Source organism: Candoia aspera, chromosome 1 (genome assembly GCF_035149785.1).
Source record: "Candoia aspera isolate rCanAsp1 chromosome 1, rCanAsp1.hap2, whole genome shotgun sequence".
NCBI lineage: Eukaryota > Metazoa > Chordata > Lepidosauria > Squamata > Boidae > Candoia > Candoia aspera.
Window position 1 is genome coordinate 312585507 of NC_086153.1, and position 26756 is coordinate 312612262.

The following is a 26756-nucleotide window of genomic DNA, read 5'->3' on the forward strand; positions in this document are numbered from 1 at the left end:
TTCTGCCCAATGTGAAATTACCTCACCCAAAAATCTATCCCATGTCTCCTAAAGAGCTGGCCACGCTGAGGGAATTCATTGATAAAAACCTAGCTAGGGGTTTCATTGAGCCAGCAAACTCCCCGGTGGGGGCACCTGTCCTCTTTAGACCAAAAAAGGATGGTTCTTTGAGGCTATGTACCGATTTCCGCGGGCTCAATGCAGTATCAATATTAAATAAATATCCTTTGTCCCTCATCAAAGATATGTTATCACATCTGGCCAGAGGCAAAATCTTCTCAAAGTTAGATTTAAGGGAAGCCTATTTCCGCATTCGCATAAGGGAAGGGGATGAATGGAAAACAGCGTTTAACTGTCCTCTTGGGGCTTTCCAACACAAAGTGTTGCCTTTTGGTCTGTCTGGGGCACCTGGGGTTTTTATGCAACTCATCAATGAGGTCTTGCATGACCACCTATTTAAAGGGGTATTAGTATATTTGGATGATGTATTGATTTATACTGAGACCATGACAGAACATATTCACTTGGTGCGTCAAGTGCTTGCTAAACTGAGGAAAGCAGAGTTGTATGCAAAACTGTCTAAGTGTGCCTTTCATCAATCACAAATAGATTACCTTGGATATAGAATTTCGGCAAAGGGCATTGAGATGGACCCTGCCAAGGTTGAAGCCATTTTGGCATGGGAGCCTCCTCGTACCCAGCGGCAATTACAAAGTTTCCTTGGATTCGCCAATTTCTATAGGGCACTTGCCCAAAATTTTGCTGAAACTGCCCTTCCCCTTACTGAGCTATTAAAAACGAAAGCTCAGGGGGATACGCGACGTTCAAAGAACCCAGGGGCGCTCCTGAAATGGACCCCAGCTTGCCAACAAGCATTCGATGCGCTCAAACACATTTTCACCACCGAACCGATTTTGCAGCATCCTGACCCAACTAAACCTTTCGTAGTACAGGTTGATGCCTCGGATTTCTCCATCGGAGCACTTCTGCTCCAAGCAGATCAATCTGACACTTTAAAACCTTGTGCCTACCTCTCTCGCAAGTTCACAGAAACAGAGAGAAGGTGGCATGTTTGGGAGAAAGAGGCTTTTGCTGTCAAATCAGCCCTGGAAACCTGGCGACACTTATCAGAAGGGGCTTCCCACCCTTTTGAAGTGTGGACTGATCATAAGAACCTGGAAGCATTAAGCACCAGTCGCAAACTCAGCCCCAAGCAACTCCGATGGGCTGAATTTTTCAGTCGCTTTGATTTCACACTCAAATTTATACCAGGCAGGAAAAACTTTTTAGTAGATGCTTTATCACGCAGACCCCAAGACGCTGGCCCAGGGCCAACAGTACAAGGTACTGTATGGACCGAAAAGCAATTGAGTTTGGCAGCTGTGACACGCAGTCAGACGCGAGCGCAACAGGCTCAACGCCAGACCGCTCCGCCTCCCTCCCGTACGGTGCGGTTGCCAATTCCATCAGACTTGAAACAACAGTTGCTTTTCCACCTGAAATCTGACACTTGGTTACAGGCGAACTTACACACTGTAACTTTTACTGATGACTTTGCCTGGCGAAATGATCGTCTGTATATCCCTGAGGCATTACGAAGGGCGATCCTCCAGCGCTGCCATGACGATAAGTTGGCCGGACATTTTGGGTACCTTAAAACCCTTCACCTTATCAAACGTCAATTCTGGTGGCCAACTCTGCTAAAAGACCTTAAAGCTTATGTGATGCTTGCCCTGTGTGCGCAACCACCAAGCGCAAAACCGGTAAGCCTCAAGGCTTTCTGCAACCGGTGGCAACCCCGTCCTACCCATGGCAGGACATATCCATGGATTTTATTGTCGACCTCCCACCCAGCCAACGTAAAACAGTCATTTGGGTAGTAAAAGACTTTTTCTCAAAACAAGCGCATTTTATCCCGTGCGCTTCCATCCCCACCGCACAACAGCTGGCACGCCTCTTCCTGGTACACGTGTACCGCCTTCACGGAATCCCCGCCCGTTTGGTGAGTGACAGGGGCTCACAATTTACGTCACAATTTTGGCGGGCATTTTTAAAACTCCTTTTAAAACAAGCCCTCTCCACCGCGTGGCATCCGGAGACGGATGGATCTACTGAGGCTGTTAATTCCACACTCGAACAATACTTGCGGGCATTCGTCAATTATCAACAGGACAACTGGGTAGACCTACTCCCGTTTGCTGAGGTTGCCTATAACAATGCCGTCCATCAAAGCACTGGACAAGTTCCCTTTAAGGCTGTCTTTGGCCGTGAGTTCGTCCCGATACCCGAACTCCCGCATCCGCAAGCACTGCCAGCCTCTCTCACGGACTGGGCTGAAACTCTAAAAGACTCATGGCAAAACATTCAACGAGCCCTTTGCCATGCCCAAACCACCTATAAAAGACATGCCGATGCCGAACGCTCCCCCCAACCTACGTTTGCGGTGGGGGATAAAGTCTATCTATCCACAAAATTCATCAAATCGCCACAACCCTCCAAAAAACTTGGTCCTAAGTTTGTTGGTCCTTTCCCTATTGTTGCACAAATCAACCCTGTTACTTTTAAACTTGATCTCCCTCATAATCTTAAACGTTTGCATCCTGTTTTCCATTGCAGCTTACTCAAACCATACCTGCAGTCGGACCGCTGGCATCCCCAGCCGACCCCACCGCCTCCCATCATGATCGATAATCAACAACACTTCGAAGTTAAGGAAATCCTTGACTCACGCCGCCAGCGCTCCACTTTGCAGTATCTCATCCGTTGGAAACATTTCCCTCATCCTGAGTGGGTTTCTGCTCACGATGTTCGCTCACCCGACCTTGTTGCTCGTTTTCACTATGCTTATCCGGACAAGCCGGCTCCTTAGCAAATTTTTAGGGGGGCGATATGTCATGTTCACCATTTCAATGTTTTGTTAACATCGTAACATTTCACATGTCAACCCGTTCTTCCGTGTCTTACATGCTTGAACGTTTGCTGGTATTTTCCATTATTGCTGTGCTCTTTATTTTGCTCCTTTGGAATGTGTGTTTGGGTTTGCAACTCTGTTCAAGGTTACTTTCCCAGGCAGATGTAACGGTTGCTAGCACCTGGGAGGGGGTGGTTGCTAACGAGCGCTCAGGGCAGGACTGGGTTGGAAGCAAGGCTTTTAAGTTTGTATTTGGCGCGCTTTTGCTCATTCTCAGCTTTCTCTGTATTTGCATACTATTCCTTTAATAAATCAGTTATCTTTAAGCCCGGGCTTGTGAGACTGAGTATTTGGGATTAGGCAACCATTACACTATATTTGTAATAGGCTGCTCCTGTTCCATGAAAATAGATTTGAAGTATTTTTCCAGATCTTAGATAATACCCAGCAACCTGGAACTGGGAGGCAATAAAAGCCTTAGAAATTTAATTCAAAAAGTTTTAGAATCTTTATGCAAACAAAGTTATTTGTTTTTAAAGGTTCTTTCAATTAAAAGAAGAGGGGAGGAAAGCAAGGTGAACCACCCAGTTTCGTCTTTGAGTTCCACATATTGATATTCTTGGGGGGAAGGAATGGGTAGGCATTTGCAGTCCAGTATTTACTCAGGGAATGGGTCACCCTTCCAAAATGATAAATTGGAAATGGGAGGGAACGTCTTGGAAGTTTAGAAGGGATAGTGAGCCAAACTTCACTTGAGCCAAGCTGTTGTTTAATCCATTTTCAAACTTCAAGTCAATTACTTTGGCAACCTAACTACAGGGTTTCAAATACCATATTATACGCTGACTCCCATGATGATTGCCACTGGAAGATGCTTTCCATTTTCATTCCTTTGTATAATCTTACTATATGATCTAAAGAGTTAAAGCAACTGTTTCTATCAACGTTCTTCTCCCATAATCTCTGACTCCATTATTTCTTCCACTGATAGGCTGCATCAATTGTTTTTGATACTGTCAGCTACATTTTTAGCCTGTAGTCCACAAAATCCCAGAATAACATCAAAGAAAATTTACACACCGGTAGCTTTGATAGTGTGATGCAGCAAAACCAACATAAAGCCTTATGGCATCTTAAACAATAACAAATTATGATATAGCTTTTGTGAGTTATACTCCACCATATCAGATGTCTACATACATATGGTTGGAGGTGGGTGTTGAAAACAGTGGTCAGAAGGTAATGAATAGAAATCATAAACAGTGATAATCTCATTATTAACACTAGTATTCACAAGCAATTGTTGTGTGATAACCTAGTCATCCTGGCATTGGTAAAATAATTAATATATGTAATGTGATTTTTTTTAAAAAAGACAAATTTAAAATGATGCTATTTCTGAGGGGGGGGGGGAAATTGACAGCAAAGAAAATAGCCTGATTCACAATAACACTAAGCTATATTACATTTCTTTGGGCTTAGTAATTTTTGAACCAAGGTTCAAAAATCTGGACAAGTAACCATAAGATGTTATCTTCACTGGCTAGCTCAGGTTGGTGGAACTTGAACCAGAAAAATAATCACAGATGTCACTCATATAGCTGTGAGATATGTATCTGTAGCTATGTGTGAAGATTTTAGCTTGATTTGCACAAAGTGCAAAACTATAACTGGCTCACTTGTTTTTGGTTTACCATGATGTGCAATCCCACAACAAGAAAGAAGTCTGTCAATATCCTTCTGGGACGTAATACCACAAATTGTACACGTTCATTGGGGTCCACCAATGTAATTAGAGTAAGGATTTGGTTTTGACTTGTAGACATGCAGACTCGTAGCAATCGTGGCATTTATTATTTATTTTATTTTTTATTTATTCAATCTGTAGAGCTGCCTATCTCAAACCAGTGACTCTGGGCAGCAAACAATCATAAAAACAGTTAAAACAGTTAAACACAATACAAAAAGAAATTAAACACAAAAAGCAACCAAGAGATATTATAATCTGTCAATGTCAGCACAAACAGGAAACAGAGTCCTTCACACACTTGGGACCCCAGGCCTGGGCACAAAGCCAGGTCTTCAAGGCCTTCTGAAAGGCCAGCAAGATCAGGGCCATCCTAATCTCAGGAGGAAGGCATTACCTTCAAGATGCTTATAAATGACTTGCTTTATTATCTGCTTTAACATCTTTCCAAGTATTGATGTTAGGCTCACCATCAATTATGTATTAAATGTTTATGGCTGCTGATCTCATATACATGACTCTAGGTAACTGACAGTTAAAACAGAATAAAAACACAGCCAAAATTATAAACACAATTAACATAAAATAACAGCCAAGAACACTTACACAATCCCACTGTCATGAGTACTGATGGTGAGCAGGAGTGGGCCCCTATCCAGGGGGGAAAATGCATGCGTAGTTTAGAGAATTTGAGCTGTCATTCAAAGAAACCCAGAACAGACCCGTCTTGACTTTTGGGGTTTATCTGTCTGGGTTTTCCCATGCTTCTTCAGTTTGGTAGGGTTTTCTGTCTACAATAGCAGTAATAAAACACTAGAGACTTCTTCCTCGTCTCAGTGTGGTTCTTGCTTAGTCAGGACACCCACAATCAATACAACCAAGCAACGGGCTCACCCACACCATCAGGGCCCCACACATGACAGAAAACCAAGTTTTTAATGCCTTGCAAAAGGCTAGGTTGGGCAAGTCTTATGTTCCAAAGAACAAGCACCACAGCAGAAAGGGCCATCTTCCTGGGTCTTGCCAGATTTCACTGTATCATGGGCAGGGCCCAGAGCGTGCCTCTCCTGCCAGATCTAACAGGATAGATACACACGGTCCCATAAGTAACCCAGCCCCAAGCCATGTAGGGCTTTAAAGGTGACCATCAGCACCTTGAATTGTACTTGGAAGCATACCGGTAGCCAATGAAGCTCACAAAGCAGAGGTATCGCATGTGACAAATGACCAGCATACATAAGTGCCTACCCTGCTGCATTTTGCACCAGCTGAAGCTTCTGAATATTCTTCAAGACCAGCCCTATGTAAAACACATTGCAGTAACCCACTTGGGGAATGAGTAAGGCATGAGTGACCATGAGCAGGGCCCCCCAGTCCAAGGACTTGTGCAACTGGTGCACATCAAAAGCTGTGCAAAGGGATCCCTTTTTCCCCTTTCTTGAAGGAGGCGGCCACATTGGCTTTTCTCCAGTCCTCTGGCACCTCCCCTGTTCTCCAGGATTCCACAAAAATAATTGACAAATTTCCCAACAGTTCTTCAGTATGCTAGGGTGTATTTCATTAGTGGGTCCAGGGGACTCCATGGCATCTAAATTAGCTTAAAAAGCCTTTTGCACATTTTTACTAATCTGCTACCTTTTGTTTGTTTGCAGACTAGGCTACTCAAGTCACCATTTCCTTTGGATATATAGAAAATGGCAAAACAGGAGCCAAATTCCTTTCTCTTGGTCATCTTCTAAGATTTCTCCATCTGGAATAAACAGTGAATCTACCACCACCTTTGTCTTCCTCTTGCTGCTGACGTTTCTTGCTGGCATTTGCTCCTTTTCTGCCTTGGAGCTCCTCATGTCTACATTTATGAGGTGAAGTTCTGTAGACTTCCTTGTTCATTATTTCATTTCCAATGAGCATTATTTTTAGTCTCAGCTCCTCCATGACCTGCCTATTCAACCAAATTGGCTCTTTTAGATGTCTCTTAGCTTTCTCCCTCATTAGTATTGTTTGAAACTGCACTCTCCTTAATTTCAAGAAATCCCAGCCAGCTACAAAACCTTTGCCATTAAGCTTTTCTTCCCACAGCTTCACCTTTACTATTTCTTTTCTTTTATTAAAATTGACTTCTATAAAATCCATGGTTTGTGTTTCACTGCTTTTTGCTAAGCATTTTGTTAAAATAAAGAGCTCTAACAATCTGTGGTCACTTGCACCCAATATTTCCACAATTTAAATATCTTCAATCAACTCCTTCCTATTACAATGGTCCAAATCCAAAATAGAAGATCCTCTTGTGCCCACCTCAACCTTTTGAAAGAGGAAATTATTACCACGCATGTCAAGAATTTGTCTGACATCTTGCATATGGCAAAATTAATGCATTAGCATCAGGTTCTGGCACTCAGTGGTTGCTAATGCACCTAAAGTTAATGCACAGGATATAGTCATCTAAAGTGTGGTAAGGTCTGTGCGTTCAATTCCCAATAGAGGGTTTGATTCTCATAGAATTAACATCTGGCTACCCATGTCTAATGAATCCCAGGGTGGATGTAACCAGTCATGTGGGTACCCCTGACAATCAATGTAACCACTGTATCATACTTGCTTTTGTACTTCATGACATCCAGCTCACCTTGCTTGTCACTCATGCATTGAGCATTACTGTACAGACATTAAGACTTCCTGTGTTCAATCTCCCTTTCCCTTTATGCTTGTATTTTCTTTGTTCCTTTGTTAAACAAGTAAGTTCCAAAACACTTCACTTTGTTGCCATATTCAGTACATTACCTGCCAGTTCTTTACCCACCAATGGTCTTACACCTCCCATCCCAACCCTGCTGTAATCTAGTTTAAAGAGCTCCTGGTGAAGTTAACTAGCTGTTGTCCAAACATATACTTTCCCTCCTTAGTGAGATGGCTTCCATCTTGTTACTCAAGGGCCCAAATGACCTTTGTGATACAACAAAACAGGATGTGTAGGTCTGTATTTATAAACACAGACACACATATATAAAGAACTATACACTCCCCCTTTCCTACAGTGTGGAAAGTTAATTGCAATTCATAGGTATCTTAGGACAGAAGAATGACTGGACAGTACTAAGAGTTGCTAATTTGAAAGTACTTTGGTTACTCTACCCTTGTATTAGATGTCATGGCATATGAGACCTAGAATTTTTACTAGAATTCTAGAGGAAAAAAAACAATCATGAGTCTTCAGTTAAGACATTCGATGCCTTCTCTGAAAAACATTCACTTCAAACAATTTGGCCAGGAAAGGAATGAAAAATAGGAAAATATGCAGGCATCATCTTTCTGCCTGAAACATCTTAAAAGGCATCCTAAACTGGGAAAACCCGGTATTCTCTTCTATTGAAACCGATAAGCAGAAGGTAAGCTAACTTTTATTAAATTCCACCAATGCTAAGCTGTTACATGGAAAACAGCAAGAGTCCTGTGATACCTTAAAAGATTTACTGCAGCTATAATTAGCATATTAGATTATTAAATGCAAATTGCAATCTGGATGAAGGCCTAGTGGTAATAACCAAATTTACCCGTAAATTGTATTCCACGTATTTCCTGCAGCATCCTCCTGTAACGAACGTGTAAGTGTCTGTTTTCAAGGACTAGCCGTGCCAGGCCTTAGCAACAAAATAAAGACAGTTTAAAAACCTAACGAATTTATCTTCGGGTAAGTTTCCCAGACTTCACAGGTAGATATGGCGGGCGGTGAGAGAGAAGCATTACATCCACCCACAAGCTTCGTGAGTAGTTTTTGGAAGCTAAGATGCCTCTTTATTCTGGCTTGATTTCGTCCGCAAGAGGCCTGCCGGGACAACGCAGGAGACGGGCACACAACGAGCGGGAATCGAACCGGCCGGCTTCCACCCGCCTCACGCTGGGACGAAACGTCAACGTCAGTCTCTAAGCCACGCCCGCCAGTGGTGGGGGGAAGGTGTGAGTGGGAGGAGGAAAAAGAACGTTAGGATCACGTGACACGGTCCAGCCAATGGAGGGGCGGCCAGCTAGCCCCGCCGTGAAGCAGGCAGGCGAGAGGACTCTTGGCGGTGGCTACATTCTCCTCCTCTTTCTGCCAGCGCTCCCGGTAGTCGGAGCAGGGGGCGGGGGAAGAGAGACGAGTCCCGCGCGGGGTCTGAAGGAAGGAGTCAGCCAGCTAGCAAGCAAGTGCGGGAGGCGGGCGGGCGAGCCGGCTGGCTGGCTGGCCGGCCAGCCGGTGGAGTAGAAACAGCTGAAGAAGAGGAAGAAGGAGAGGGAGGGAAAGAAGGCAGAGAGGCCACGGGGCTGGCGCCACTGCCACCATCACACCTCCTCCTCAGCTACCGTCCTTCCCGGGAGGCTGCGACTCCTCGGCCTGGCGGGCTCCCAGCCACCCAATCGGTCGGCCATGCCGAATAAAAACAAGAAGGAGAAGAGTCAGGTCAGGCCTGAGAGAGGCAGCGGCGGTCGCGGAGTCCCAGGCAGGAGCAGGCCCGGGTGGGGGGAGGTGTTCTAGCTGGTTGGGTGGAGGCAGGCCGATGGGGCCTGGACAGCAAGGGGGCAGAGGGAGAGTTATACTGCTCGGGGGACGCCAGACTTACTGGGAACTGGCAGGGTCTGAAAAGGTGAAAAAAAAAAACCCGTACACTAGTGAAAGGTGTTACTCTTGGGAGTGAGTCCTTCCCACCTGTAGTACTTGATATGGCACTATTCATGTATGCGTATATACACACGTATTTCTAGTGTCACTCCCGCCTTTCCAAACTTGGAAAGAGTGAAAAAAAACAAGAAGCACGAGTTTGTACTATGTAGGAGAACAACAAAGAGTCTTGTTGCCTTTTACAGTCGACTAAGCTCTAAATCTGATAGTCCTTTTAACCACAAGACTCTTTGCTGCAACAAACTTAACACCACTGCCCTTTTTGCAAGTGGTTGGTTTGGGATAGTTTCTGGACGTCCTAAGTGTTCTCTGATGAAAGAAGGATGGGTTTATTTTGGAAGATGTGTTAGACTGTGGATGCTTAGGTGGGGGAAGGAGGTTTCTTGCATCAGACTGGCAAGCTGGTGTGAAAAGCAATGAGTTTTACACAGGGAAATTGCTGTTGTGATAATAAACTCACGTCCAGATTCACTTGTCATTTTTCTGTCTTTGACACGAGTTTATGAAAGTGTCATTGAGCAAGTGTTAAGATTTAAGGTACTATTTCCTGCTGAAGCAATGTTCAGGCATCATTCTAAGCAATGGTGCAATCCTGTGCTTGTGTACTTTGGAATAAACCTAATTGCTCAGTGAATCTTGTTAACTCAATTATGCATACCAACAGGCTGTGTATGTATTAAGACCGTATCCTTTGTCTGACACATACGAGGTGGAGATCTGGTTTCTTATTGTTTAGTATTGAGTGAAATGGAAACATTCTCTTCCTGTTAATTAAGCCTGTAGTGTTGAATTCTATGATAGCATCTCTGACCTTGGGGCCAGTCACACACACACAGCCCAACTCACCTCACAGGGTTGTTGTTGTGGGAGAAATAGGAGGAGGAAGGCATATTAGGTATGTTCCCCACCTTGAGTTATTTATAAAAATAATAAAGGCGGGATAGAAAATAAATAAATAAATGAAATATATGCTGAGAAATGGAAATGTTTATTATATGTATTTTATTACCTTTATTATAGTACTTTATATACAGTGGAGCCTCAACTGGCTTGCTGTAGCTCTCCTTTACCCTTATATATATCAAGAAAAATATCTAGGGAAATTTTGTCTATTGGCTGTGGGCCCAGGTTCTTGTTGCCACTTGCATTCTGAAGTGTTTTAAACACATTTTATGATATTGTAAGAGTACAGTTCACCATTTGGCATAACTTGTAAGTTCTACGAATGGCAGGTCCTTGGTATGAGACTTGAACTCATATGACCTCCCCACATTACAAATTTAACTAGGCCTTACAGAGAACTAAATGTTGACTAATCCTCAGAATTGTAATAAAAATGATGCCATGGATTATTTGTTATAAATTAATTTGTTCATGTCCCTTGATATTTCACTTAGTCTACTGCCTTTGCTCCTTTAAAACTATTTCATGTTTTCTCTCACATGCACAGTGTTTTAAAACTGTACAGCTTGCTTGAAAGTAAATGCAGGCTATGTATTCCGTTTGATATAATACACATGTTTTTTCAGTTTACTAAAGAATGACTTTATAAGCAAAATTATACTATGGTTTGCTTGAAATTTTCTTATCTCTGTCAATTTTAGGAACCTCCAAAAGTGGGCAAAAGTGGCAAAAGCAGCAAAGATGTACAAGATAATCTGGATATTGAGGTAAATCTTCAAAAAGTGCTATCCTGGAGAAAGTATGTTTATGCTGTATAAGATTTGAAATTCTCTTCACTTTATTGGTGCACTCTTGCACCACTACTAAGACACTCTTAAAATTATCAGTGCCTTCTGAATTAGATTCATGATGTCATGTGTCTTAATGGTCTTAATTTTGTAGGAAGTGGTAATGGGGATGCTCAGTGTTTAGTAATAACATTAAGTGATTTCTTATTCTCTAGGAAAACGTGCATACTGTAGTTAGGAAATTTAGTTTGGAAGTCCCCTGTTTTGTGACATCTTGACCTGAATTCTCTGGATAGCTTTAAATAAACCGTTCCTCACGTTTCCCTAACCCAATATATGGATTCTAGGAATGATAATATTGGTTTACCTACTTGAAAGAATTATTATAATTCTTAAATATGCTTTAAGTGTTTTGAATGCTTAAAAAAAATTACTGTATAACAGTTAACTTTATTATTGAGGATCTAGAGTCTTACCATATTTTGATATAACTGCTAGATTATCAGTTAATTCACCTGTTCATATTCTAAATTGCTTTTAACCTTGCAAATTGCAGTGACAAATATTTTTTAATAATTAAATTAAAATTCTACCAAACATGTCTTTTAGTAACCTGGTTGATTTAAAAACTGATATCCTGTTTTAACTAGTCAGTAATTGACTTACCTTGTGTTTCTTATACAATGAAGATGCCACTCCTGTGGCACTTCGGCTTTTTTTGTTCACTGTCATTCATCTTTCAATTGTATAATCTTGAGAATAAAATTTAAAACCCATCTCAGTAATATGCCTTTTATAAGCTCTTTCCTTAAATGTTCAAGGCATATGTTTTTAATATTCTTCTCAGTAATATTTCTGCTCAAGATAAATATAAATGCATGTAAACATAGGTAAATTGAGCATATATGTTTAGCTTGGAATTTTTATTTGTGCTGAAATACTAACTTCGATATGCTTGTTAATATTAGAATTAATGATACTAAGAAAAGGATCAGGAAGATTATATTTCTGTAACTATTAAAACATTGTTTAATAGTTTGTTGTATCTATAATCATACTCATTAAGCAGGGGTCCCTTTACTAAAAAGGAAAAATAATCATTCTGAAAGTTGCCAAATGTCAAGAAATGGTCAGTAACTCTAAAAGTTCCCTTAATTAGCCCTAGCCGAGCAAGTAACAGGAGATGACACAGTGCTCTGTACCTCCCACATTCTGCTTGTAACTTCAGTGCGAAAAGGGTCCTATCTAATTTTCAGTTAAATTTGCTAGTGCTGTAGAGAGCCAAATATACTTTTAATTAAATCAGAATCACTCAGTAAGGAAGGATAAATGCTGTGTCATTGAAGAGGACCTAATTCTTCATACTACCAGTCATGCCTTGGTTAGACTAGCTTCAGTTATACATGTTGAAATAAAGTGAAATGTTTATGATAGCTGCTAATGTTCATAAGACATGCTATGAGTGCTGGGAGACTTATTTTTAGAAATATGCTGCATTTCAACTGTATATGACATTATGAAATAGATATTGAAATTAAATAAAATGCTATCACGTTATGGATCAAATGATTAATGGTAATGATTCTCTATTCTAAAATGAAAGCATATATCCTTGTAGGGAAAAAAAATATTATAAAAAGTAGAGATGTGCTGTGTTTTGGATTCAAAGCAGAAAAGGGGGTTTCAAGTAGGTGAAGATGTGCATGCTGCACCTGTTGGCACCTTAAAAAAAACAGTGCCTTTTCTAGGTTCCATATGGTAGCTACACAATCCCATGAAAATAGATATTTGATGTAAGGAGCCAGTAGTGTGCTCGCACCCATTCAAAGCACTTTGTTGTACCTTTTCAGAGCCTCCTTAATATAAATGTGTATTTTCCTGGGATAGCACAGCTACCATGTGAGTCCAGGAAAAGATACAGCTGGTGCTGACAGATGTGTATATGCTCACCCCATGTGTATATGCTCACCCCTATTCCAAAGAGGTTTTTCTGCTTCAGATTCAAATGCTAGTAAGGATGAATATACGTTTCTTTGCAGTGTTTTCTTTTGTGAAGTTTTCTTACATTAAACTTCTCCCTGTTTTTGGTAATATTTTCTTTGTTGTTTTACAAGTTGAATAGAGAAATCTTTTCTGTTGCTGGGGAAAGTAGAACTAAGGAGACTGGAGCATTCACAGCAATCTGATTGTGTATTATGGTTAGTTTTCATAGCTGTTACATTCATTTGTGAAAACCACTGAATGCTTAAGAATTGCAATATGCCATTTAGTATTGGCAGGGTATTTGTACATGCTGGATTGTGAGAAGTTGATCAAGTGCTGGTTTAACATTCTAATATAAGCATTTTAAAAACGGTACATATTCTGTCCTTTGTAGAGGTACATTGGAGGATACGTACATGGGAATACGAATGCAGAAACATGTTTTCCAGTTTAAAATTAAAATTCTATGAAAGTAGAGAACTTGCATACTCAAATGCAGCTTATGTCTTGATATACAGTGCATTCGGAAACTATTCAGACCCCCTTCACTTTTTTCAATTTTGTTATGTTGCAGCCTGATACTACAATCATTCAAATTCATTTTTTTTCTCATTAATCTACACTCAGTACCCCATAATGACAAAGTGAAAACAATTTTAGAAATGTCTGTAAATTTATTAAAAAGGAAAAACTGAAATATCACATGTACATAAGTATTCAGACCCTTTACAACAACACTTGAAATTTAGCTCAGGTGCCTCCCATTTCTCTTGATAGTTGCTGAGCTGTTTCTATACCTTGATTGGAGTCCACCTGTGGTAAATTAAATTGATTGGACATGATTTGGAAAGGTACACACCTCTCTATAGAAGGCCTCACAGCTGACAATGCATACTGTATCAGAGCAAAAGCCATGAGGTCAGAGGAACTGCCTGCAGAACTCAGAGACAGGATTATTGCAAGGCACAGATCTGGGGAAGGCTACAAAAAAATTCCTGCTGCACTGAAGGTTCCCAAGAGCACAGTGGCCTCCACAATTCTCAAATGGGAGAAGTTTGGCACAACCAGGACTCTTCCAAGAACTGGTCGCCCGGCCAAACTGAGCAATCGGGGGAGAAGAGCCTTAGTAAGAGAGGCGACCAAGAACCCAATGGTCACTCTGACTGAGCTCCAGAGATCCTGTGTGGAGATGGGACAAAGTTCCAGAAGGACAACCATCACTGCAGCCCCCCACCAATCTGGGCTTGATGGCAGAGTGGCTAGACAGAAGCCTCTCCTCAGTGCAAAACACATGAAAGCCCGCTTGGAGTTTGCAAAACAGCACCTGAAGGACTCTCAGACTGTGAGGAACAAGATTCTCTGGTCTGATGAAACCAAGATTGAACTGTTTGGCCTCAATTCTAAACATTATGTCTGGAGGACACCAGGCACCGCTCATCACCTGCCCAATGCCATCCCAACAGTGAAGCATGGTGGTGGCAGCATCATGCTGTGGGGTTGTTTTTCAGCAGCAGCGACTGGGAGACTGGTCAGGGTTGAGGGAAAGCTGAATAGAGCAAAATACAGAGATATCCTCAATGAAAACCTGTTCCACAGTGCTCAGGACCTCAGACTGGGCCAAAGGTTCACCTTCCAACATGACAACGATCCTAAGCATACAGCCAGACAACACAGGAATAGCTTAGGGACAACTCTGTGAATGTCCTAGAGTGGCCCAGCCAGAGCCCTGACTTGAACCCTATTGAACATCTCTGGAGAGAGCTGAAAATGGCTGTCTACCGACGGTCCCCATCCAACCTGATTGAGCTTGAGAGGATTTGCAAAGAAGAATGGTAGAAAATCCTCCAATCCAGGTATGCAAAGCTTGTCGCGTCATACCGAAAAAGACTTGAGGCTGTAATTGCTGCCAAAGGTGCTTCAACAAAGTACTGAGTAAAGGGTCTGAATATTACGTACATGTGATTTTCAGTTTTTCCTTTTTAATAAATTTACAGGCATTTCTAAAATGCTGTTTTTAGTTTGTCATTATGGGGTACTGAGTGTAGATTAATGAGAAAAAAAGTGAATTAGAACTATTGTAGTAGCAGGCTGCAACATAACAAAATTGAAAAAAGTGAAGGGGGTCTGAATAGTTTCCGAATGCACTGTATATAGATAGATTTTAAGAACCCTTTTCCAAGTAACAGATTTGTAGGATATACAGTGCAAAAGTTTGACCAATGAATGCTGTTTCTAATTGATAAAGAATATTGGAATTTATTGAACCATATGCATAGATGTGCTTCGGACAGTAGAACTGAATGGTGTAATTAAAAGAGAACTTCTGCTGGATCAGGCAAAGGGCCCATCTACTGTAGTATTGTGTGAGACCTTGTGATTAGCCAGAAGCATTTGCGAAGTAGTGGTGTGCAAAATTTGGATACTTGTTTTCCTGAGCTCAGGAAAAGGCACAGCTCCTTTAAGAAGTTGCCAAGAGGTATAGCAAGGGTATCTGCACCGAATCCAAAGCACCTTTGCCTGCTTCAAATCTAAATGCCACACACTTCTAATCACAAGCAGTGGCCCTATTTTATAGTTGTTCCCCAGAAGCTATAATTTTAGATATGGTGGCTGTGATTCAGGAAGTAGTATAACAGCCATTAATGCCTGCAACATTATGAATTTGTTCGGCCCCTTTTTAAAGCCATCTAATTCAGCAGTCCTCAAAATGTGTGTCAGAATTCTGGGGAGGGGTCACAGACAATTTAGAATGAGGTTGCATTTTTTTTTTAAGCTGATCAAGCTCACACAGGCTCTCACTTTGACTGGGCAACCCAGCAATACATTTACATATACAGAGTAAGAGAGCAGGGGCATCTGCAGAGGGAGGGCAAGAAAGTAAAGACGATGACCTCACATACAAAGGTGTGGGGCTTTGCTCATTTACTCTTAGCCACAATGTTGACTTTTTGATACTCTCCACAGATGCCACTGATAGAGAGCAGAGCCTTGAGTGAGTTTTGATAGCAGTCAAGTTTGCCTGTGCAAGGCTTGTGCAGACAGAGTGGGAACTTGGTCAAAATTCATCCCTGCTTTGCCTGGCCAAGCCTGCAGTGGACTTGCATAGGCAAAGCAAGGAGCAAAACCTGGAGCAGCTTTTCAAACATGGCTATGTGCCCCATCTAGCCGTTTGTCAAAACCAACCCATCAGTCATAGCAGCTATATTTATTAATCTGTTGATTCATTTATCATGTAGTGGTGATGTTCATATTGAAAGGTTCAGAATCTCCTGATCTAATTATAAGTTCTACCACATATGATGGCAGCAAATCCTGTAGTTAAAGTACTGACATGCATACTTCTATGCAGAAACATCAATCAGTCGTATGTGTGTGATCATCTGTATGTGCTAAAGAATATAAGCATTCAGTTGATTATAATGCCTGAGGCATGCAAAGACATATAGTAAGTCTCTGTATGGCAATAGGGGTTGTATTGTTCCATGGTCCATTTTACCCTGCCTCCAGTGCTGTCACCAACACCTCTCCCCCGAATGCAGTTTTCTATCCTATACAAAAAGTCTCCCTTGACTCCTTGTGACTATATGGATACAGTATTTATACATGTTGTTTTTCATAGCATAATATGAAAAGAGTTTTTGATTGTCAACTTCTGGGACCTTTTTTCTGATTTTACCATCTAATTTAGATCCCTGGGACTTCCTGATGATCTTCCATTCAATTACTAACCGGGGCTGACCCTGCTTATTTTTTTCAAGATCAGCCTAGGTGTAGCCAGGTTCTGTGACATGCTGTGATTCTACCTTATTTAATTATGTCTAATTTTTGTAAATGTAATCTTAAACCTATCTGTCTGGAAATGTACTAGCATATGTTGTTATTTTTTTCCAATTGCTTGTGAAAAATGCCAGATTGTAAAGACTAGAGATTGTCCTCAATTCAAAGAACAGAAAGAATACAAGTAGCAGTAACCCACAAGTATTTTATTTATAGGTACCTATATAAACTATCACTATACTTCAATTTTTATATCAGTTTTTTAGAATATTTAATGGAAAGTGCAGTAGTGAAAAACTATTTCAGACATCATGCACACAGTTATATAAGGTGAGGTCAGAACAAAAGTAGATTTAATAGCCAAACCTGCAACTCAGGTTTTTTGGGGGGTTGGAACTACATATGATAGGATGTAAACCTGATAGCAGTAACTCTATCATTTTCCTTTTCTCAGCAATATCTAATATAACAAAATATAAGACATCATATCTAAGTAAATAAGTAAAGCTGGGATGAGGAAACTCACGTGTTGCACTATACATTTTATATTTCTGTCAGAGCAGAGGAGATACATGGCTGCAGTTTTTGGTAGCAGTTGAGCAGCTACTTCTGTCCTGGTTTTACACTTCATCGTTGATCAGCAAAGTTCCTGCATACTTCCAGTGACGATTTTAGTTGTCACTTCATGAAATGAGGGTTGTCATTTTTGCAATCCCAGACCTTGTCTGAAATAGTCCAAAAAATAATATTTTTATTTTATTGTATGAATATAAATATTTTTAATTGCTTGCAAAGTATGTAGCCAGTTTGATTTCAGAGTTGTCTATCTGATCGTGTCCATATATAAGGTCATCGTTGGAAGAAAGTGTATGCTTTAAACACTGATTTCTTTTAGCAGAACTCTGTTAGTGTTCTGCTTCACTTTGTACACTAAGGCCAGATCTTCCCATTATAGTGGGAATATAAATAGTGGATGCTATTTTATTTCTGACTTTAGCATAATAGTCTCTTAAAACTAGTATAATATCTTTAGGGGGAGTTGACAAGGTGTTATAGAATGGTTAACTTTCTTTTTCTCTGCATCTATCATTGGACCATAGACTTGGATCTCCATATCATTGATTGGCTTGCTTTAAACTCAAACTGAGATCATTCTATCATTTTGGCAGTTGTCTCCAAGCACTGACTTTGACACTCTTTTGTTAATAATGATGCTGCTCCATTTCTTCATTGACTTTCTTGTCCAGAGAAAATCTGGGTTCCTCCAATGTGAATTGACCCGTTCCAGTCCCTTTCACTTCACTGATTCCCAGAATGCCAATGTTCTGTCTTGACATTTTTGTTCTGACAGCATCTGCCTTGGTTCATAGTTCTGATATTCCACAGACTAATGACATACATATCTTGGCAGCCTCAATCTTTCCTTTTGCCTCTGGATGCATCAGCAGGTGGATTTCAGCTAAGCAGCTGTCTGGAAATTCCAGCTACTTTCAGTAACAGACGTGCCCAATTTTAGCTTACACAAAATATAAAAGTATTATTGTCTTCTGGCTTGGCTGAGAAATTGCTTAGGTCCTTATTGTCTGCAATCTTTCTTCCCTTGCAGTAGGTTTATTAAGAAGAAGCTGGTAATAAAGCAAGAGAGATTCATACGTAAGAGGCTATTGCCTAATTATTTATGATAGATTACTTCCCAAAAAATGCAGACTACCTTCCCATCTAAACTGCCAAACACACCATTGAGATCTTGTGCACAAATGCTAAAATATTGTGAGATTTAACATTTGGTAGATATTGAGCATTTACATGTTTTTTAAATGAAGCATTTTAAACATGAAGGTGTGCAAAGGCCCTCTTAGCCATGGCTACCACCTGCTTTTCCAGCATGAGCCTTGAGTCCAAGAGGACTCCCAGATTGCGCATCTGGTCCCTCTGAGGCAGTACCACTCCATCCAGGACCAGAAGTGGAAAAACCTTGACACCAGAAGGCCCAAGCACCAAAGCCACTCAGTCTTGCTTGGGTTTAGCCGAAGCCCACTGCACCCCATCCAGACCCCTACAGCCTCCAGGCACTGGGGCAGGACATCCACGGCATCACTCAGGCAGCTCCAGGTGGAGATATAAAGCCGGGTATCATCAGCATACTGATGCTACCTCACCTCAAACTGTCAGATCACCTCACCCAGCGGCCTTATGTAGATTTTTACATTTTTGTAGATGTAACCTTCAGTTATGGAAATAAATATTTTAAAGAATTAGACTGTGAATGATCGGTATCTGTAGTTTGTTTCTTAGAAATAGACACATACCCTCAGTCTTTAAATTAGAATTTAAGTAGTGATAGTTTCTAGTTATAAACTCATGTGAAATACCTTTGCTCAAATGGTTGAAGATTAGGAAAGAGGAAATGGTTTTGGGAATAAGTAATTTTTCCCAGCAATTTCCTTAAGGTATTCCTTTCTTGAGCATGTATGAAAGAAAAATCAACATTGAAAAAGTAGTATTATCTCAGTACTTTGTTCTGTAGCTTGCAATAATATTGTGTACAAAGCTAGAAAGAATTGCAGTTTCAGAATATGGAATTCATTTTTTACACAACAGTTACAGTTGTCTATATAGGTGATCAACTATGCCAAAATTTAATGTACTGTAAATCTAGTTGCCTCTATTGGAGATGAATCAAACAGTTTTGCGGCCAGAGGGCTACCTAGGCATACTTATGACAATAGAGTCATAGTTTTTGAAGTAAGTACAGTAATGCAGGGATCCTAGTCCTCTTTGAATCACTGGGGCTTTTGAGAGTATGCTCTGGGCACTCTTCCAAAATGGTTGCCATGGAAGGCATGGCCAGTCACAAAATAGCCATTTTTCCATAAGGCAGGTTGATGAGATTTAACGAAAATATAAAAACAAAAACTAATCATACGGCAGAGATGGAATCTGAATTATAAAACACAGACTGGTAGTTTGGGATCTGCACAATAATGTTATAGCCAAATGTATTTTGTTCAAGGTCTAAAGATATTACTGGGGGGGGGAGATTATTCTAGAGGCTGGTTAGCAGCAGGGGAAGTGTCTGTTGGCACTGGGTCCAATTGCACTGCTAGAAATTCCAACACTTCTGACTTATTAATGAGAAAATAATATCTATAGAAAGAAAAATTGCGCAATTTAAATAGCACATCAAAAGGCTACTCTGAAAGTTAAGGGTTGTCTTTTAGAAATGATAAAATACATTCTTAATCCAAAGGAATGTAATGAAGGCAAGAGCCTTCACTTTGGGAGGGGTAGAGAAGGAATGTCCTGTGATTTCATCTGATTTTCCCCTTCAGTAGTAGACACATCTTGTGATACTGTAGAAGTTCTGTGCAGGTTGTCCCAGGGAAGTATTGCAAAGCAGTGGCAATGATTTCTGTTAGTGCAGTTCAACTTTTGACTATTAAACTAATCTACACATTTTCATTCAAAAGAGAAAGATGCAAATATGTACTTTCAGTTGTGTATATGATACATAGGTGACAGTATCTGTCTCCATATTATAAATAAAGGCCTGAACATGACTATTATCATGAGTTTCAAGATAGCGGAAAAGAGTGTTATTCTGTCTGGAATTAGGAATGTTAGGTGTTATTGACTTAATGCTGTAAGATCTATTTCTAAACAAAAAGCTTGGAAAACTAATGTTGGAATCTTGCATGAACAGCAAACCAAGTTCTTGTAGTTTTCTGTGCAACCATAATTTTTGCCTTCCTCTAAAGTTGTAACTTTTTTTCAAGCTCATTGAGCCAGATACTGTAAATGTTACACACTTCCAGCAACTTTGGTAACTTTCTTGTCTGTTTTTAAAAATTTGAATAAAAGGGAAAAAGAAATCAAAATATATTAAAAGCAATTTGTAGACGTTTAATACCCAAACTTGTGTGAAGGTTTGTTTTGTAGTGCTGATTGGCTTTCTTTAAACTTTCTCTATTTGCAAAACATAGAATCATCATAAAATATATGTAACAGCTTTCTAGACGAAAATGAACAGTGAGCATCAGTACATTTTTCAAGAGCTTTTATCTTATGGATTTTGATGAGAATATTGCAGTTGTTACTTTACATTAACACTTCCTCAGTGTATTTCCTATCAATGTGTACCATTCCCTTTTAGTCTTAGGCACAAAGCCTGCTGAATGACCTTGAGCCAGTCATTCTCTCTCAGCCGTAGGAAGGAGGCAATGGCAAACCATTTCTAAAAAACCTTGCCAAGAAAACTGCAGGGACTAGTCTATGCAGTCACCAGGAGTCAAAAACTGACTCCACACACACACACACACTCAACAAAGCTTGCAGCGTGGGATTAAAAGCGAAATCTGTCGTTGCCTACTTAACATTTTTTTAAGAAGTCTAATGATGCTTTGCTTTTTAAAAACAGGTCTCATGCAAAAAATCGAACACCGTATCACCTACAACACAGTTATCTAAAACCAAAGTAACCTCTACACAAGCAGTAGCAAAGAAAGAAAAACGGCAGAGTTCTTCAAAATTTAGTATTACGAGTAATAGAGAACTTCAAAAACTGCCAGCTTTAAAAGGTATTTGCAATTTTTTTTCACTGATTCTTGTCTTAGATGCATGTGGGGATCCCAAGGGTGGGGTTCGAGGGGTTAGGGCCTGTGAGATATTAATTTATTAGGGATCATCTTTTCCTTGGTTGCTTATTTGTGTTATGTTTAGATCTCTATTTTTCATTATTTCACTGATGTTTTTAACCTGTTCACCACCCAGCGTCATTTTGGGAAAACAGGCAGACATAAATTGAAATAAATAAATGTTGGTAATAGAAAGATTGGCAATGGCTTAACTATGTGTTTTTGCGGATTCCTTTAAGCTCTCACGGCAGACCTTCTGACCTTTTCCCCTCAAAGAACAGATCTTCACACTGCATCACAGAGCATTTCTTGAATTCTCATAGTTTCAAGAGCAACTAGCCAGGTTGTTCATAAACTGCTGCTGAGGAAGTATGGCAAGAAAACACAAGGATCCTGCTGCATATGTAGCTTACCAGATGGCCTTCTAGATTATAGCCTTAGGGCAAACAGCAGATTATGTTCCAAAATTCATAAGATAACATTATGCTGTGAAAATGTCCGGAAAAAAATAGTTGAGAATTTATTTGGGTCTGCTCATCAAGGGCTTAAATTTAAAGAACCAAAACCACACAAGCAGTTTAGTGTGAGCCTGTAGAGTTTTGGAGCATATGCAGGCTTTGAACTTGAGAGTAGAACACATAATCAAATTCTCCCTTTTTGATATGGAGGAAACTATGAATGCATTTTTTGATTGATTATGTGCCATCAAGTCTTTTTTAATAGGAATATTTGTATTTTAGAATATGCAAAATTCTCAAATTACCTAAAATTCCTACATATAGCAGAGCATTACTTGCTATATCCTTGCTTATGAATAATTTTATGATTATTAGTTTGGCTTTTAGAAATGCTTCGTGTTCATGTTTTTCTATTTATGAGTAGTTTTTACTATGTTTTTCTATTTTAGAAGACTTTTGGCCCATGGTATAGCCCTTAAATATTAAGTACATTCCTCTTCACAAGAATTACTGAGTTTTAATCAGTTCAACTTTGATTCCATCTCCCCAAAGACCCTGGAGATTATGTTTTGCAGAATGCTAACAGCCCTATGTTTAAAAATCTCGCTACTTCATGGAATAGCAGTGCCTATTCTTCTGAAGAATACAGAGAAATTAATCCTTAGCTTGTTTAAAATAAGATGTAGTGTGGATGTAAAATTTCTAGAAAGTTTTAGTCTATAGATAAAAGGTTTCTCCCCAAACTGAACCACTGGGAAATGGAAAATATATACTGTATCTATGGAATCTGAAGTTTATTGTTTCAACAGTATAAAATCATTGGTTACGTAATATTTAATATAATAATGTACAGAACAGCGTTACTTGAATACGTTTAGGTCACTGTGGTTAAAACTTGCAAGGCAGCTTAGGTATTAATTTTTTTTTTTAAACCATATGCATGTGTTCATAGAAATAAAACAGTCTGATAAGTGGAATATATAGTCAGTGCAATCCTGACTATATACTCAAAAGTATCGTAGTAAATTATGACTACAGGAGAGTGCAAAAATGCTGTAAATAGGCAGATCCTATCTAAAACAACAACACATATCTGGGAAATAGGAGGAAAAAACTTGAAAATAAAGATACAAATCTAGTAGGAAACAAAATAAGCATATTGTTTCAACAATTATCTCTACCTTATTTAAATTTTACAATAGTATTGAAAAGAGAGCTCAACAATATAATACAGGAACTATTCTTGAATACAGTAGGATATCTTATGTTGAATACTTATACTCTACATTTTGAGCACATAAACACATGTCATAAAAACATTTCACTCATTCCAAAAGAGAAAGTATTTTATTGGAGAGCTTTTTAGCATCCCCTCAAAAAGATTTTTTTTTTTTTTAATTCAAATGTCCCCCCCCCCCCCCCCCAATTCTTTCAGTGTTGTTTTCTGGGCCTTCACATTTTATTTATTTATTTATATTTCAAATATCTGTCACTGCCCATCTCCCCCGAAGGGGGACTCTACATTCCTAAGTATACTGCGGGAGAAACATAATCTCTGTTCGTCGTTTGAAATGAATTTCACCATGTGCCTTAATAACTAATGCTGATCTGGATTTGAAATCTAGGTTTGTAGCTGGCTACGTTCTAGTTAGGAAAGTGCAGAAATCAGTAGTAGCAAATAAATATGAAAGAGAGAATATGGCACTTGACTAGAAATAGCATATGATCTAATGGTATTACATCCTATTTTATAATTAGCTCTATTTTCAGGAAGGGTTTGATATGCATATGCTAAGAGACTAGTCACTTGCAATTTCATGCATAGAATTATGCTTCCTGAATCCATGCTATGCTGGCATAGTATGTTTGAAATACACAGGTGCCATTAATAGGATTAAAAAGCTTTTATATATTGGGCAGCCAGTCATGGGATCTTTCCAAACAATGAGAAGAGGAGAATTAAATAAGATCTAGCGGAGGCACTTTGTGTAGTTTTTAAGGCATTAATTTCTACTACTTGCCAAAGTGAAAAGCGAACATTTGAGAATGAACTATAATAATTGCCTGTTTTCAAAATTAATAAATTAATAATGCAAAGTCTGGTTGTTTTGCTTTATTTTTCATTTTAAATATTTGTAATAATGGGATTTTATCTTGAATGAACCTAATGTGCTGGAATATTCTTGCCTTGTGATATACTATACCAGTACTATACCCTGAATGAACCCCCTTTGACAAGGCACCTGCAGATCCCATTGTAAGGTGCACCTAACTTTGTTCAAGTGAACTTTTGCTCACACAACAGGAGTTCCCTTGCTTGCTTTTTGCTACATCATATGTTCACAACTGCTTTCATGATTTTGAAACTGCTTTCGTGATTTTTAATGTGGACATCACTCTATTACTGATGTAATGCTTGAACTACTGTGGTGCTGCTTCTTGATAACTATAAACTTCATTGTGCTGTTCAATGGGTATAACATTTGGCCCTTAAGTCATATTTGCTGAGTAAAAATAATAATGGTTTCTGGGCATGGTTGTTGATGTCCTTTTAAAAAAACAAGCTTTGGTCAGAAGATAAAAACTGGGGAAAGAAGCAAAACTATGGAGTATATACAACATCATAGGTACTGTGAGGTGTTTGCAGTATATCACTGTTTTGTGTTTTCTCTGTATGGTTTTAGTATCTTCAAATTGTATGTATGTTCAGTTAAAATCAGAAAATAGGTTTGATTTCCCTCCTGTGGCTGTAATTAATATTATCTTGTGGGATGCTATTGGTCTGTTGAACCTAAACTCAGTTTTCATTTCTTCATGTTTCTGTAATGCTTGAAGAGTACATGTGGCCTTCAGTTTTAAAGATAGAAACCTTAATATCTCAGATAGTTTATTTGAAAGAGATAGAGGTCAGTGAATAACAAAGGAAGAAAATGTGTGGATTCTTCTCAGCTAATATTAGTTAGTTAGCTTTAGTTTTATCGTAAACCGCCCAGAATCCCTCTCTTCAGGGGAGATGGGCAGTGGCAAAATTTGAAAAATAAGTAAATAAATAAACAAAATGTGCGAAATATTTTCATAAATCTTGTTTCTTTTGCAAATATCCTGGATCTGGGTTACGATTAATCCTACTCTGTATTTGGGGAATGGGTACAGAGAATATAATTTGCCCCAAGTTATGCCATATTTGGTTGAATTGAGTCTTAAAATGCTCTCCATTGGACTGTATGTATTAGGATCGTTATAGAATTTATTACTTGACAAATGCAGATGTCTTACTTTATTTCAAAACTTGATACTACCGTCATTTAACTTTTCTGCAGTCCAGTTGTGATAACAAAATATTTATATTTAAATGAAATGGACTAGAACCCGCTTTCCTCTAATTGCTAGCATTGATAGATAATCCAAAAATTTACTGTGCAAGGTTTTTTTAAACATAATTTGATGGAACTGCGACTAGTTAACACCAATTTTGCACATTGAATAATGGACATATATCACCTACATTATAAAATCTTGTTAAATCAATTTTTAAGAAAGTTTAATTATTAAAGAGTATTTTAGGATTGGTTTTACCTTAAAAATGAATGTAATCACCTGGCTCTAAAATGTGTGTTGTACACCCTTCAAAGTTCAGCTCACTTTTTTTTCAATTCAGGACATGAAAAATGGACACACCTTTCATAGAGGTCTGTTTCAAGGTAGGCGGCCATTAAGTTATGCCTCATGTACATGAGAGCATATGTTGATTTGGCCCTTTATTTTAGCCTTTTTATGTATAGGCTAACAACAGAGTGGTAAGCTGAGTTATCTGGTGTGTTTTGATTAGAATAGCTGCATGTGACATGCAAATGATTGATAGCCTGTTTAACTCCTTTTTGCTAGAAAGCCTGCGTTGCATGTGCATCAACACTCTCTTTAATCTAGATGAAAAAATAACTGGGAAGTGGTGGAGACAAAAAGGATGTGCGCTTTCTAAAAGGAACATTTTGATAAAACTCTCAGTATACATGACACTGTGAAACACTGAGCTCTCTCATTTCTATGTTCCTCATGGAGTTCTGTCATTGCTCAGTTAAATGTTGTTATCTGGAAGAATACACAAAACTTGAACAACATTTCAAGGAACTTCTAATTTAACAATTAACATTCTAAAAAAGTATTTAAGGTGTATATTTTTGGTTCTGTGGCTTTCAAGACTGCTAATACCTTGGCAATATTTGCTTTGTTCAGTTATGTTTTTTAAACAAGGTGAACTGTTTTTAAGAGTCAATGATATTCTATCATTGATAAACATAGTGAAATTTAATTTATAATGTAGCATACTTAGGAAGATAACTCGTATTTCTGCATATTTTCCCTGTCTCAAATGAGAGTATAAACTGAAATATGAGGGATATTATTTTGACTTGCTGTCTCCATTTTCAAGAAGCATAAGCATAAGTTAAATTTTGACCAGTGAAAGGCAGATAATGGCTGGATTTTTATATCATGCTAAGCTGTAATAGTTTTATAGCTTTTATAGCTTAGCACAATGTGGTTTAACATTATGTATGACTCAGACTATGGCTTATTCAACAAACTATGATTTAAAAATCTGGCTTAACACTATGAATCCAGCTAGTATTAAATTTAGGTTATAATATTAGTTCTCCATTATTAAGGTTGTGTGAAGTCCCTGACTGATGCAGTCGTATGTGCTACAGATTGGATTAGACTGATGTAGTTCTTCAAGAATTGCTATCCCTTGCTAATTCTCCATAAGTCTGAGGTTGTCCATGGATAGACTGCAATTTAAGGGAGATGGAAATTGTAAAAGTATGGATTGTACACTGGAATAGTGAAATTCCTTTAGTTTTTAAAGGATTCCCAAGTGGAAAGAAACAGTGGAAATACAACAT

General features: G+C 39.1%; 1 protein-coding gene across 3 annotated transcripts in view; it reads left to right on the plus strand.

Moving 5' to 3' along the window:
* The first annotated feature begins 8797 nt into the window (after nucleotides 1–8797).
* Nucleotides 8798–26756, plus strand: part of PPP2R5C (protein phosphatase 2 regulatory subunit B'gamma) — a 75829-nt gene continuing 57870 nt past the window's right edge. The window contains exons 1-3 of one of the 3 annotated variants that reach the window (XM_063290331.1): nucleotides 8798–9093; nucleotides 10917–10982; nucleotides 21181–21340. In XM_063290331.1, coding sequence (XP_063146401.1) covers nucleotides 9061–9093; nucleotides 10917–10982; nucleotides 21181–21340 — 259 coding nt within the window. In that variant the 5' untranslated portion in view covers nucleotides 8798–9060. The remainder of the gene's footprint in view (nucleotides 9094–10916; nucleotides 10983–21180; nucleotides 21341–26756) is intronic. The other 2 variants (XM_063290329.1, XM_063290330.1) reach the window with 2 other exon arrangements.